This window comes from Puma concolor, chromosome B2 (genome assembly GCF_028749965.1).
Source record: "Puma concolor isolate L17-30 chromosome B2, mPumCon1.1.hap2, whole genome shotgun sequence".
NCBI lineage: Eukaryota > Metazoa > Chordata > Mammalia > Carnivora > Felidae > Puma > Puma concolor.
This window is the reverse complement of record NC_141671.1, coordinates 133,366,851-133,381,910: the sequence shown is the minus strand read 5'-3', so window position 1 is coordinate 133,381,910 and position 15,060 is coordinate 133,366,851. Positions and strand designations below refer to the sequence as shown.

The following is a 15,060-nucleotide window of genomic DNA, read 5'->3' as shown; positions in this document are numbered from 1 at the left end:
AGTCAACTCAGCCACTTGCTAACTTGCAATGGAGAAAACATTTAAGTAACAAGTTAAGTTTCAGTATTTTAACCGGCAAAATGGAATCATAATTTTTAGTTCAGGGGATTTTATTAGATAATCTGACCAAAGCCTAAAGCTCAGTGACTGCCACAACATAGCTCCCATTAAACAGTCATTTCTATTATTATTACCAAACTACTGGAGAACATCCAAGTATTTTTGAGGCAATTAAGCTTTTTCCTAAATATTTTGCATTTTTATTCAAACGTTTTGCTTATCTGAACAATGAGGTGCGTTACAGACTGTTCTATATAAACAAATATACTAACCCTGTGAGATTTCTTTATTTCACAATAAAGAATAGCTAAAATAGCTGTGTTTTGCCTATTTCTGCTTGTAGAAAAATGTCACACTACATGTTCCAAGAACAAATTGTCAAACAGTTTCTATCAAAAAGAGAGCTGTTTTCTGAAGCCAGTAAATATACGGGAAATTAGTAAAATTTTCCCAATTTTACCTTTTTTCCAATGCTGCTTAGCAAACAGTTAATGCTTTTGAAAAATCTCCTTTTTGTACTAAATTGCCATTGAGATTCGTGTCTATTGCCAGACTGAAGATCAAACGTGCAATCACAATTTCCCTGAAGGACACGGTTGAAAACATAGCTAATTTTACCTTACTGCCACGAAGAGATCAATGTTTTACCCGTTTAGAAATATCATGTGTGTTGTTACTTACGCATAATAAATTAATAATAAAGTCTCTGAGACTGGGACTGTAATTGGGAATGTGTCATGTAGTCAGCCACGCCTCTTAAATACTTACTATGTGTCAGTCCTCCAGAAGCCTTCCTTATTTGCTTTGAGAACACATTAATAAAGTCTAATATGAGTAAGGTAACAGTACATTCTGGCTTGCCTGCGATGAATCTAGTTTACGTCTGTTGTAAATCAATTAACACTGTTAATTATTTTAACACCCCTTTTCATTCTCAAAATTGATCTGCTTTGGACAATAAATTACATGGTCATCCTGCATCTGAAATATTTGGAGGCAGTTCAGTTGAAGGTAATGGAAATAATTGAAGGCATAGGGAAAGCTTCTATGAAGCAATGACTAAAGGAATTGGATTTATTTATCTGTTGAAGAGGATTAGGGAGATTACAGTCTTCAAGAAGAAAATGTAGGAGGTACTTTAGGAGGGATCAAAAGCCTGTGCCTTCTTTCCAACTCAGGTCTGCATAGAATTAAAACTCTTACACTGAAGGTATACTGTGCAGCAAGTAGAGACTGGGAAGATGTACATACTGGATTGCAACCCAGTAAAGGTTATTGTTTCCTATCTTGAATATTATTTAAAAACCAAATAGAGGGGCGCCTGGGTGGCGCAGTCGGTTAAGCGTCCGACTTCAGCCAGGTCACGATCTCGCGGTCCGTGAGTTCGAGCCCCGCGTCGGGCTCTGGGCTGATGGCTCAGAGCCTGGAGCCTGTTTCTGATTCTGTGTCTCCCTCTCTCTCTGCCCCCCCCCCCCCCCCCGTTCATGCTCTGTCTCTCTCTGTCTCAAAAATAAATAAATGTTAAAAAAAAAAATTAAAAAAAAAATAAAAACCAAATAGAATATGAACATACTCTATGGTTTCGCAATTCTACTTTTAGTTACAGATCCCAGAGAAACTTGTGCAAGTGTACTTCAGGTTGTACAAACCAGGCTCTTCATAGCTTTATGTTTGTAATAGGGCCATACTGAAAATAATTCATCCAACTATTAACAGTAAGATTTATAAAGTATGGGATATTCAAACAATGCAAAATGCTGCACATCAACAAAAATAATTGAGCTATACTTACATGCCACATGTATGTGTTTCAAAAACACAGTCTTGAGCAAAAGACTTAAGTTACAAAAGAAAACATGCAGCATGGTTTTATTTATACAAAATTCAAAACATAGGTGAAACTAAGTTTCTTTGTACAAGTGTCCCAGAAGCAAACCCTAAATCAAGGATTCAAGTTCAAGTATTAAGTTGAAACATATGAAACTACTGATACTCCATAGTTTGTGACCTACACAAATGGCAAATATGGTTCGGTGGAATCGTTTATCTGGGAAGGAAAGAAAAATAGCAGTAGAGATGGGGAAATAGACAAGGAACAAAAGCAGACAAAATAGGGTATATTTTCCAGCCAATTACCAGTGTGGATGACTAGAGCTTGCTGCCATTAAGGAAACTCAAAGGAGCCAGAATTCTGGACACACCAGAATTAACTTATTTGGGGGGGGGGGGGCAAACAAGTTAAGATATTTATACATCATTTTCTGTTAATTTTTGTGGGAGGTCTTGCAGTGAACGTGATGTAGGGCAGATACACAGCCAACCCAAGAAGGACATGTGAGATGGACACATAAACTCTGGTCATGGATACTTTGAGGACATTTGTTACCAAAGCGTTACCTAATCCTGACTGAATGCCTACTGCCTCAGCCTTTCCCAGAAGGACATTTGAAGGGAATGTAGACAAAGAGAAAACAATAGGGAATATTTCATAGGTTAGAAGTTAGGAGAGCAATAAATTGCTCTCAAGTTAAGGGTGTGAGTTAGTTGTCTTCTGGCGGAGGAGATAAAATCAATCCCCATTTACCATGAGGTGCTTGGGTGTGAGGGGGTTGTCGCCTGGGAGGTAAAGGAACACATATTGAGAATGATACACCTTCAACTCCTGAGTACAGAGAACATTGTATTTTATTGCGAAGTGTCAAAGATACTTTTCCTTTTTTTAGATGGGTTAACTTGGAAAGAAAGCAGTGTAATAAATATCTCTACTCTAAAAAATTTTAAGATGGCTCTTGAACATAACCCAGAATGGCACAGCTTCTTGGAATATCTCAAGGCATGGCGTGGGTTTAAAATGCAGATGATATAGGGAACTGTTCTCTTGGAAGAGTAGTAGAAGATGCTCCTAAAAAGTTCTACAATTATATTGGCCACAAAACCAAAATAGCACTAATATAGCTATTTTCTTAAAGAAAATCACTTTTACCAATCTTGGATTGTGTGTGTTCTGGTGGATGTATCATTGACACTAGAGGTTACCACGTGGAGAGAGGAGGAAGAGCATGGAAACGAGGGGAAGGGTGTCTCTTTCATAATCCTTTATGTTTTAGAAATTTAGATTTGTAGATGAAAACAAATAAACGAGAAACTTAAAGCGGTTTTTGTAAGAGTCTCAGTTTCCTCATACATCAAACAAAGAGGCTGAAATAGAGAGTTCCTTCTGGCGGTTGAAACTCTGATGTTTCAAATGCAATTGAATCCAAAGAACAAAATTTCTTTGGATTTTCTAACCCAGGGCAATATGGTGAGCAGACTATATTAAACTATTAATAAAGACTGTTGAAGGCTTTAATCTGGCGAAATAAATTATGTTTTCATTTATTCTATGGAGGAATTTCTAAATTGATCATTGAATCAATGGCTACCCCACCTGGGACATACACACTTAATGAAACCACAGTATGTTTTCCAGGTGAATTTACTGGTCCTGCAGTGACTGTGCTGGGCCTGGACACTTAGTGAAAATTAAAGATTCTGGAAAATCAATTCTTTCCTCCCAGTGATAATAAATCACACTTTCTCAAAAGAATGTTACTGGATCCCAAAGATATTTACCTAAAAAAAGCAATCTCATGTACCTAACATAACACTTCAAAGAGTTTGATAACTAAATGAGATTATTAAATATATATTAGCCTTGCCATGATTAATACTCTTTGCCTGGTAAGCTTGTGGGTGGTGCACTCACATACTCACTGCCAAAGGTAAAACAAACAGATTGTAACAATTTATAATATACTAAGTTTTGCTGTTATGAAATGGCATAATTGCACTCGTTCGTTCCTTCATACTGAACTAAAGTGTACGAAATAGTTCACCTTTTGATTTTAAATAAGTTTGATATTCTCTCTTTGGAGAGTAAACACCCAAGATATTTTCTTTTCGCTATTTTCCATTTTTTAATTATAGAACTACCATAATACACTTGTTACTTTATTTATTGTTTTTATTAAAAACTGTGAAACAGGGGCGCCTGGGTGGCTCAGTAGGTTAAGCGGCCGGCTTCGGCTCAGGTCACGATCTCACACTCCGTGAGTTCAAGCCCTGCGTCGGGCTCTGTGCTGACAGCTCAGAGCCTGGAGCCTGTTTCAGATTCTGTGTCTCCCTCTCTCTGACCCTCCCCCATTCATGCTCTGTCTCTCTCTGTCTCAAAAATAAATAAACGTTAAAAAAAAATTAAAAAAATAAAATAAAATAAAAACTGTGAAACATATACATGAGAGCATATTACTAGTCTAACATGTAATTTATTAATATATAACATGTTTGTCATATAGTTATCTTAGAAACACAATTTCTGGGGTCCTTATCCTCTGTGAATCTGAAAATTCAAATGACTTAAAGAGGCCCATGGCTGGTGTAATAGTTGACTTGCTCTGTTTGGTAACAGTTTTATTGAGATATTATTCATAAAAGTAATCATTTAAAGTGTACAATTCAATGGTTTTTAGTATATTCACAGATTCAGGCAACCATGACCACAATCACTTTTATTTATTTTTATTTATTTATTTATTAAAAAAAAATTTTTTTTGACGTTTATTTATTTTTGAGACAGAGAGAGACAGAGCATGAACCGGGGAGGGTCAGAGAGAGGGAGACACAGAATCTGAAACAGGCTCCAGACTCTGAGCTGTCAGCACAGAGCCCGACACGGGGCTCGAACTCACGGACTGCCAGATCATGACCTGAGCCGGAGTTAGCCGCCCAACGGACTGAACCACCCAGGCGCCCCCACAATCACTTTTAGAATATATTATTTATTTTTAAATTGAAAAAAAATTATGTTTATTTATTATTTTGAAAGAGAGACAGAGACAGAGTGTGAGCAGGGGAGGGGCAGAGAGACAGGCAGACACAGAATCCGAAATAGGTTCCAGGCTCTGAGCTGTCAGCACAGAGCCCAACGAAGGGCTCGAACTCCCAGACCGCAACATCATGACCTGAGCCGAAGTCAGATGCTTAACCGACTGAGCCACCCAGATGCCCCTTTAATTTTTTTTTTAATGTTTATTTATTTTTCAGAGACAGAGCACAAGTGGGGGAGGCGCAGAGAGAGGGAGACACAGAGAGAGAGGGAGACACAGAATCCAAAACAGGCTTCAGGCTCTGAGCTGTCAGCACAGAACCCAAGGTAGGGCTCGAACTTGGGAACCGTGAGATCATGACCTGAGCCAAAGTCTGACGCTCAACTGACTGAGCCACCCAGGCGCCCCTAGAATATATTTTTTAAAGATTGTATTTTTAAGCAATCTCTACAGCTAACATGGGGCTTGAACTCACAGCCCCAAGATCAAGAGTCACATGCCCACAGTCTGAGTCAACGAGCCACCCCAGTTTTAGAATATTTTTAACACTCCCTCTCCCAAACTCCATACCTTTTACCGTCACTCTTCATTTGTCCTCATTTTCCCGATTTCTTTCAACCTGAGACAACCACTCTTTTCCATCTCGTAGACTTGCCTGTGTTCTGGACATTTCATATAAATGGAATCATACAATAGGTGGCCTTTTGTGACCGGCCCTTTGACTTAGCATAATATTTTCAAAGTCAGGCCAAGTTATAACATACCTCAGTACTTCATTCCTTTTTATGGCCAGATTATATTCCATTGCATTTTGTTGATCTGGCCATCACTTAATAGACATTTGGGTTGTTTTCAATTTTGGGCTACTAGGAATAATGTTGCCATGCACATTCGTTTACAGATTTTTAAATGGACGTATGTTTTCATATGTTTCAAGGAGTGGCATTGCTAGGTCATATGGTAGCATGATGTTTAACCTTTGGAGGAGCTGTCAAATTGTTCTCCAAAGTGGCTGCACTATTTTACCTTTGCATCAACAATAAATGAAGTTTCCAGCATCTCCACATACTTGCTACTTTGTTTTTAATGCTATCATAAAGACTAACAAACAGAAACTCTTGGAGTGCATGGGTAAACAGCAACTTGGCCCCAGTTTCAGGGAGACTTTGCGGGTGTGGTGGAGACCTAGTGTCAGGAGTTCAAGCCCATCAAAGGGGCCGGCAGTCCCTACTCGGTTCCAGCCTTTTATGCCTTGGAGCCTGGGGCACCTTCTTGCCAAATCTTGTTTTTCCAAGAGAAGACAAAAATTTGGATATTCCTGTGAAATTTCCAGTATTTATATTTTGGCAAATTAAATAAAAGTTCATGTCTGTCTGTCAGGTATGGTCTGCTGTTTTGCGTCCTTTGCTACAGACAGTACCAGAGGCTTCTAAGGTCACAGACCAATGAGATTGCAACAACCATGTTACTTCCCTCAGAGGGAACAACAGGTGCTATTGTTACAATTTCTTTATCGGAAGGAGCTCCTCCCACCCTCATCCCTTTCTCCCCACCCCAGGGTGACTTTGGAAATTCTGCAAGCCCTTTTCTGTGTAGAGGCATAGAGACAAGGACACTGCAATCCATTTGGTCACATTTCTGGCTGAAATTGAAGGGAAATGTGCTAAGTCAGGTTACAAAAACTGTTTCATAGTAGCAGTCTCTGGCCTCCTTCTAAGGAAGTATATATTTTTGTTTCCTGTTTCATTCATCTCTTGGAGATCCTTGAGCTAAAGAAAGGCTGTGGAGTTTCTGGTGAAGTTCCTGCAGAACTAAGTCTTAGTGCAGAATCTCCCACATGGCAGACGCCAAAGACAGACAATTTCCACACAGTGACTGTATATAAAATCTAAGTTACTGTTTTAAATCTAGTCAGATGCATCTGTATTTGTCCAGGCTGATGCATATAATCTGTTTACAGCTGTAATTTTACTAAGGATCTGTCCCAATGAGTAAAAATATTGAAGTTTGCCAACTGTATCTAAACAGGTATCAATTTTTTTTTCTTACACTATTGGAGTAGGGGCTTTAGCTTATATATGTCTTTGTGAGAACTGGCAAAATTTTCTGCTGGGAGAAGGAAATAGTGAAATGTGTTACCCTTGAGCAATCACAGCCCTTATGGCTTTGTACGTAGGTTTGCCATGCAGCACGAAGCTTACCAAGAAGCAGATATTTTACGGGAGGAAAAAGGCACCCAGAACAAAAGGCTTTGCAAGTGGAGCATGGATGGAGTTTCAGCAGCCCCCTCCGTTCATCCCTTCAGCCTGGTGCTTCTGTGTAGTATTGAGCTGCACAGCCATGTGCTGAATCCCTGCCTGGAGACGTTACTAGGTCTGGCATTTCCGGGTGCAATTCTTGGCTCTGTCATTTATTAGCTCTGTATGGCTTTAGGCAAATCAGGTAATGTTCAGACAATTTGTGTCCTTCTTCTGGATAATGGAGATCATGACTACCTCATGGAAATGTGGACAGGATTAAATAAGGTGTGTTTGACACTCAGCACAGTGCCCAGCCCATGATAGACAGGAGCTCAATAATGGGGATATTATTATTATTAATTATTGTCATACACTGTTAAGAAAAAGTATCCAAAACCTAGAACTGAGGTTGGAAGGATGACCGCCTGTCCCGCAGGTTGGAGCAGTGCGCTCCAGGTTCATTCCAGAGTTATTTCATTCTCTACAGGATATTCGTGCCCAGTTGATGTTACCATTTCCTATTGGTTCAGACCCTCCTACTAAAGTTATAAATTCAATATTGTAGATTTTATCCATTTAGGATGCAAGTGATTTCTGTGTGGTAGGATAGACAAACCCAAGTCTTTTGTTGCCCAGTAGTAAATGAATCCATTTTGTATCTAACCTAGTAATCTTCTAGGAGTCTTTCAGAGTCTGTATACATTAGATCTTGAGTTCTTTTTGAACCATCTTTACCATCCTGCTGGTTCCCTCATTAATTTATACGACAGTCATTTTGGAAAATTAGACTTTGACAATGTCCATAGTGCATGCTTGGACAAGTATATATTTTTGTATAAGTGGCTAGTTCCACTAATTAAAAATTTTTTTTAATGTTTATTTATTTTTGAGAGAGACAGAGATAGAGCTTGAGTGGGGGAGGGGCAGAGAGAGAGGGAGACACAGAATCCGAAGCAGGCTCCAGGCTCCGAGCCGTCAGCACAGAGCCTGACGCGAGGCCTGAACCCACCAACTGTGAGATCATAACCTGAGCTGAAGTCAGCCACTTAACCAACTGAGCCACCAAGGCACCCCAAAAGTTTATTTATTTTGAAAGAGAGAAATAGAGGGAGAGGGAGAGCTCGCATGAGCAGAGGAGGGGCAGAGAGGGAGAAAGAGAGGGAGAGAGATAATCCCAAGCAGGCTCCATGGGGTCAGCACAGAGACCGACACGGGCCTGATCCCACAAACTGTGAGCTGATACCCACAAACCCCATGACCTGAGCTGATCCCAAGAGTCGGATGCTCAATCCACCGAGCCACCCAGGCACCCCTAAAATACTTTTATTCTTGATATAAACACATACAAGGGTTAGGAAAAATAAGCAAAGAGTGAATTACAGATTGTTCAAATTCTTTAAAAATTTTTTTTAATGTTTATTTTATTATTTTTTTAATATGAGATTTATTGTCAAATTGGTTTCCATACAACACCCAGTGCCCATCCCAACAGGTGCCCTCCTCAATACCCATCACCCACCCTCTCCTCCCTCCTACCGCCCATCAACCCTCAGTTTGTTCTCAGTTTTTAAGAGTCTCTTATGTTTTGGCTCCCTCCCTCTCTAACCTTTTATTTTTTTCCTTCCCCTCCCCCATGGTCTTCTGTTAAGTTTCTCAAGATCCACATAAGAGTGAAAACATATAGTATCTGTCTTTCTGTGTATGACTTATTTCACTTGGCAGAACACTCTCCAGTTCCATCCACGTTGCTACAAAAGGCCATATTTCATTCTTTCTCATTGCCACATAGTATTTAATGTTTATTTTTAAGGGGGAGAGAGAGAGACAGAGACAGAGACAGAGACAGAGACAGCGAGCGAGCTGGGGAAGGGCAGAGAGAGAGGGAGACAGAATCCCAAGCAGGATCCAGGCTCTGAGCTGTCAGCACAAAGCCCAACGCGGAGTTCGAACCCATGAACTGGTAAGATCATGACCTGAGCCGAAGTCAGATGCTTAACTGACTGAGCCACCCAGGCACCCCAAGATTGTTCAAATTCTTAAAAAGTACTTGTGACGTTTGCCAGCCCCCTGTCCCATCCCTACTGTCCCCCTTTTCCCCCACCTCAGTCTCCATTCCCCATTTGAGTCTAAATGAACCAGCTCGGCTTTCAGCTAACCTCTTTCCCCTTTCTCAAACGCTTTGCAAGTTCCCTTGGGAGTTTCAAATCATCCCTTCCAGCCACCACTCTTTTATTCCTAGGGGTTGAGTTATCAAGCCCTCTACCCCTTTTGAGAAAGGGTTCAACTGGCCTGCCATTCGAATTCCCCCAGACCTAGGAGGATCTTCTTACATCTGAAGGAAGCTCTGAGCTGGTGTCTCTACCCTCAAGGTCCAGTCACCTGGTTTGGCTCTCTACTGTCCCTAGGAAAAGTGAGCTGAGGTCATTGCCTGACAGAACCCAGGCTTGGCCAACCTGTCGGGAAGAGTCTCTCCTTTGAGAGGTGTGGAGAGAGGGTGTGGGTTTTGTAATGCTGACGGCAGGTGGGAATGGGCTGTGTCAGGGAAGGGGTAGGGCAATTTCTTTTGAAAAGGCGTATGCTTCCTTTTAATATTATACTCGGACCATTTAAAAAAAATCAATCTTTCTATGGCATAAATTACAGGAAAAAATGCTTGACTAAACTGACTGTTGGTGATGCACTACAAGTGCAGTACTTGTCTGCGGTGGGATGGGGTGGGAAGAGGAATTACTGGAATCTTCTGCAGATAGGAGATTTTTACATGTATCATAAAGGGACATGCATTTTTAAAATAGTTGAGAGATGTGGAATTTTGGGACGAAGCTCTGGTGTGGATCAAATCAGTCTGTTGTTCCAGAGCCTCCAAGGGATTTCAAGTAGCTTAATGTACAATTTTGCAACCCATAGAAAAGTCAGTTGGAATATGCAAAATTTCTAAGCGATCATCAAATTCTCTCTGGAAGGGTTTGTTTTTATTTTGTTTTTGAAGCCACAAAATTGGGAATAGTATATGTGGCACGTGTAATTCTTAGTGTGTTCTGACAAGCAATAAACTAATGCTCATAACGGTCCCTGAACTATTTCAATGAAATATGATTTGCAGCAGTGAGTGTGTCTGTACATATACAATATTATGAGGGAAGATTTATGATAACTCACTGACTAGTGAAAGATTGTTTCCGAAAACATAAATTACCATAGTTCCAAATAATAGCTTTCCCTGAGGGAGCTTTCAAAGAATTTACATTTGAATTGGATCCTGAAACTCTAAATGTGAATTTATCACCCATTCTTCAAGAAATATTGTGGTTATATATGAGATAGCACTATACAAATGAAATTCAATGACAACAAATTAGTTAGGTCTTTCAAAAATTATTATCAGAATTATGTTTCTTTACTGAGCTGATTCTTGCTCTAAATTCAGCTGGTCTTAATAGCTTCAAGAATCTGACCTCAAATGGATCCCATAAATAATCCCTTCTAATAAATACCATGATTCTTTGAAATGTAAAAAGAAATCTCACATGGAGAACTCAACCAGGAAAAAAAAGCTGGGAAGAACACAGCTTAATGCCTGGTAAAACTCTTCACCTTGACTTTTTAAATTTGTATTTCAGTGTCAACAAGATAGGTGTATAAAGGCGTAACAGTGACCATTTTCTGGGGCCTGAGGTCAAATCCACTCTAAGTACCAAGACATTTATGCCTTTATAGACTCATTGATTAGTTTAGCTTCGTCTGCTTCATCATACCTAAGGATGAAACTGGTTATTGGAAATAATTATAGGAAGTTCATTTTTCATTCAGAGCTAGTGGTGAATAACTCCTTTAAATACGCTGGGATTTGAAGGCATTCTGTAAATGATTCTCCTAGAAATCAAATTATATATGTGTGTGTGTGTGTGTGTATACATACACATCTTTAACTGTAAATGGATGAATTTTAGCAATGTCTCTGTCCCTTCCTTGCTGTGGGCTGCTTACTGAAACTTTCTGTGCCTTTTTACTCACACATAAAAATGGAGATAACAAGGTTAGTTACCTCATAGGATTGGTGAGAGAATTAAATGAGATAATAAGAGTTTGAAAACCACGTGCCTGGTTCATAATAATGGTGCAATGGCCGTTATAATTTTCATGGTTAATACATTCGAATGATTGACAAAGTACGACTGAAGCTTTGGTGTATGTCCTTTTGATCTTGTTATTTCCGACTGCATTTTACTCAGTGCACAGTGTAGCCATAATATTTATATTATATTTCAATCCATGCCATAAAATAGGCTAGAACAGATTTTGTTCAGGGGATTAAAGGAGTACTTTCAACTGTTAAAATTACTCAACTTCTTTACCGTAAGAGAAAAGGAAATAATGCTTCTTAAATATGTTGTTTCGTCTTCCTTCCTTCGTTCCTTTCTTTCTCCTTCTTTCCTCCCTTCCTTTTCTTCCTCTTCTTGTTTTATATACCGGAATGGGCAGTACTTTGGAAGAGCTGGTAGGAATAATGCCATTTGGACAGTGTACAACACAAGCTGCCCAGGAGAACACAAGAAAGTCCTCAACTGTCAGCTCCCAGGGTCCTTGCATGGCCCAATGACTCTCAATTTCCTAAAATGAGCGTAAGAATATTTTGCAACAGCAATTTGAATAAACTGACTCACATGCCACTGTGATTTAGTGTCTGTTTTGCTACCGAGTCAGCCATGTTTGGCCAGCCTGGCTGTCTTCACGTTTTTCTTTGTGTTTACCGTTAAGCTTAGCAACCAACCAAACACTCAGTGGAATACATCAGTATTGAAGAGTCAAGCATATTCGTTTACTAGATGTTCCACTAAGACACCGAGTTTGTATGATTAACATTTTTGTACTTTTTTTGTTTTACTAAAGATATTATGAACACGTGAAATTTTGGCTCCCCCCTCCCCCCCCTTATTCACAAGCTTTCAAATAAAAAGCTGGTAAAAAAGTGAACTAGAGGGTATTATATGGGTCGAATGGCGCCTCTTCCAGCAATCAGATCGACCTTCAAGAGCTAGCAGCGTCTTTCAACATCAGTTATTTTATACCTTCGATTTACAAATAACCAGAGGCGCAGGGCGAGTTTAAGGGCCGGAGCTCTCCAGATACCTGGTCCGGGATCTTCCCCTAACTTCACTACCGGACACTCCTTTGTTCTTTGCGACCCGCACAAAGATAATTTTGGGGCCTGGGGAAAGACGACTGGAAACTCGCGGGGCTTCTGATACGTTTCCTAACCCGGGTTGGCCTCCCCTGCCTTCCCTCCGCCGCGTCCCCAGCCGCCCCGCGGAGACGCGCTGCAGGACCAGGCGGCCGGCCAGGGCAAGCGTCCTTCCCCGGCGGAGCCCACTTCTCCCGCCGCCACAGGCCGGGCTGGAGCAGGCCCCGGCTCCTGGGCCGCGTGATGCAGCCCAAAAAAGGTGCATCCTCGCACGTGTCCCCGCCGGCGCCCCGGCCCCTGGCGACCAGGCCCCCCGCGCCGCCGCCCAATCGCCGCGGCCGCCTCGCGCTCGGGCCACGTCCGCCGGCCGCGGGGACACGGGGACCGCAGCCGCGCCGCCCGCCGCCATGCGGTTCCGGTTCGGGGTGGTGGTGCCGCCCGCGGTGGCCGGGCGGGGGCCGGAGCTGCTGGTCGTGGGTTCGCGGCCCGAGCTGGGGGGCTGGGAGCCGCGCGGGGCCGTGCGCCTGAGGCCGGCGGGCACGGCTGCGGGCTCCGGGGCGCTGGCGCTGCAGGAGCCGGGCCTGTGGCTCGGGGAGGTGGAGCTGGCGCCCGAGGAGGCGGCGCAGGACGGGGCGGAGCCGGGCCGCGTGGACACGTTCTGGTACAAGTTCCTGAAGCGGGAGCCGGGAGGAGAGCTCTCCTGGGAAGGTACTGGAAGCCGGCGGCCGTCCCCGAGCGCGGACCGGGGGCTCGGGGCTCCGCCTCGGCCTGGGGCGTTCGGCCGGGGCCCGCTGCGCGCCCCCTCCCGGCCTTCGAAAGCCGCCCCGAACTCCCCGGGTGCCCCGGGCTGACCCTTCGCGGCCGCCCGGCGGAGCGGGGCCCGGCGCGCCCCTTTCGCCTTTGCTCCCCGACCCTCCGCCCTCTTCCCCGCACACCCAGCACCCAGTGCCCAGTGTGTGTCCCCCGCGCCCCGGTCGCTCCCGGGTTCGCTCGTCAGCTCCGCCTTAGTGGTTTCTGTGTCCTCGCTTTCCCGCCTCGTTCGCCGAGACATCACCCAACCGGAGGAGCTGGCCTGCTCGCTCATCCTCGCGCTTCCTTTCCCTCTTAGATCTGAGAGTGAGCGAGTTGCAAACACGTTGTTTCTCTTTTCGGCCAGACCCTGGTTTCTTAGGCTCTACACACAGTATACGTAGTTGTAAAAACAGCCAACTTTCAAGGTAAAAACTTACTGTTTCTTCCGCACACCTTAAGCCCACTGCCAACTGCCCAGTATATGTGTCTGTCAACCTATCACGTATCTATCTCACGCGCAGATCGTGTAATAGAGGATTCTACGCCTTGCCTTTTCTCGCCTAACGATATGTTGCGGATGCTTTTTAGTGTCACTCCATAGAGATGTATTTATTTGGTTTTTTAAACGGCAACAAGATAGTCTGCATCTAACTTGGGTGCATTTACGTTGTCTCTTTCTCCTTTGCTATAAACAGTAATAGCTTAATGTGTGCAGCTGTCTTTGAGTGTTTGGGAGTGTTGCGGTGGGGTGGTTTCTGCCAAGGGAAATTGTTGGGTCAAATTGTGGCCATATTTTACGTTTCAAAAAGGACTGCCAAATTATACCCTGAAAAGGTTCTACCAATGTGGACTCCCGCCAGCGATGTGTGAATTCAGATGGCAATTTCTCTTAAGTGTGGTGTGCAAAGTACAGGATTGGAGTATGTGCGATTCAGGAGTTGTCTAACGATGATGAAATGAATGTCTCTGTAGAAGTTTATATGACAAAAATGGGCCATTTAGTCATAATGGTGTGGAAACAAAGAATCAGTAAAGAGCTTGAGTATTCTGTAATACGTTTGTATATTATCCTTGTCCCACTGGGTTTTATGGCCCGGTGGCATTTATTGTTACTTTGTATTACCATGCCAGAATTGAAAGGTAGCCTCACCAGTTTATATGCCCTTCTTTATAGGATACTTTAGTAGGATACTACTTTTATTAATGACATTATATAATAATTTTTTCCCAGTAAAATATCTGGTCATTTTATTAAAAATTAAAGATTTACCCTTCCCTAGTCCCTCTCCTTTTCTGTTTTTAGCTTTTCCGATATTCCTTTCACAGTTCGAAATAATTTGCTTATTATTGCTATTTCTTAATGTATTAACTTTTCTGAGCTTAGATTTTCTGAGTTACTAGGTAAATCATATGTAATATTTTAAAATTAGAAATCGACAGCCACTGTATACCCATAAATGTAGCCATCATACTGTGAAATATGAAGAATTTAAGTTCATTATCTTTCTCATCTTTGCTGATTTTTATATTATTCTTTGATATAAAAATTATATATTTATATCATTATTGTCTTTCTATTACATAGAAATTTCTGTGTTAGAATTCTATTGTATGGAAAGTTACTCCTGTGTAAGAGGATAAGAAAAAAAACTGACTTACACATGCTCCCCTCTCTCCTTACTTTGGTTAATTATTTTCTCTACATTGGTAATTTTGTATAATTTATATTTTGTTTTATAATTGTTACTATTCCTTCTTGTTTTAGATTGGTAACTTGATTCTAAGAATGGTAAATTAACAAACAGCATTATGAGAGGTGTTGTAGGATTCTGGAGCCAGAATGCCTGGGTTCACTGACCTGTGTGTGACCTTGGGCAAGTTATTAAACCTTACTGTTCTGTTGTTGAAAGAACCAAGCTGA

The 15,060-nt window shown here is 42.0% G+C and overlaps 1 protein-coding gene across 3 annotated transcripts in view; it reads left to right on the top strand.

Annotated features, from left to right (window-relative positions):
- EPM2A (EPM2A glucan phosphatase, laforin) overlaps nucleotides 1-15,060 on the top strand; it is a 167,251-nt gene that overhangs the window by 44,890 nt on the left and 107,301 nt on the right. The window contains exon 1 of one of the 3 annotated variants that reach the window (XM_086708070.1): nucleotides 12,499-13,055. The exons of 1 other annotated variant lie outside the window; for it this stretch is intronic. In XM_086708070.1, coding sequence (XP_086564196.1) covers nucleotides 12,755-13,055 — 301 coding nt within the window. In that variant the 5' untranslated portion in view covers nucleotides 12,499-12,754. Of the gene's footprint in view, nucleotides 1-12,498; nucleotides 13,056-15,060 lie in introns of those variants that run through there. One more of the 3 variants, XM_025925654.2, reaches the window with a different exon arrangement.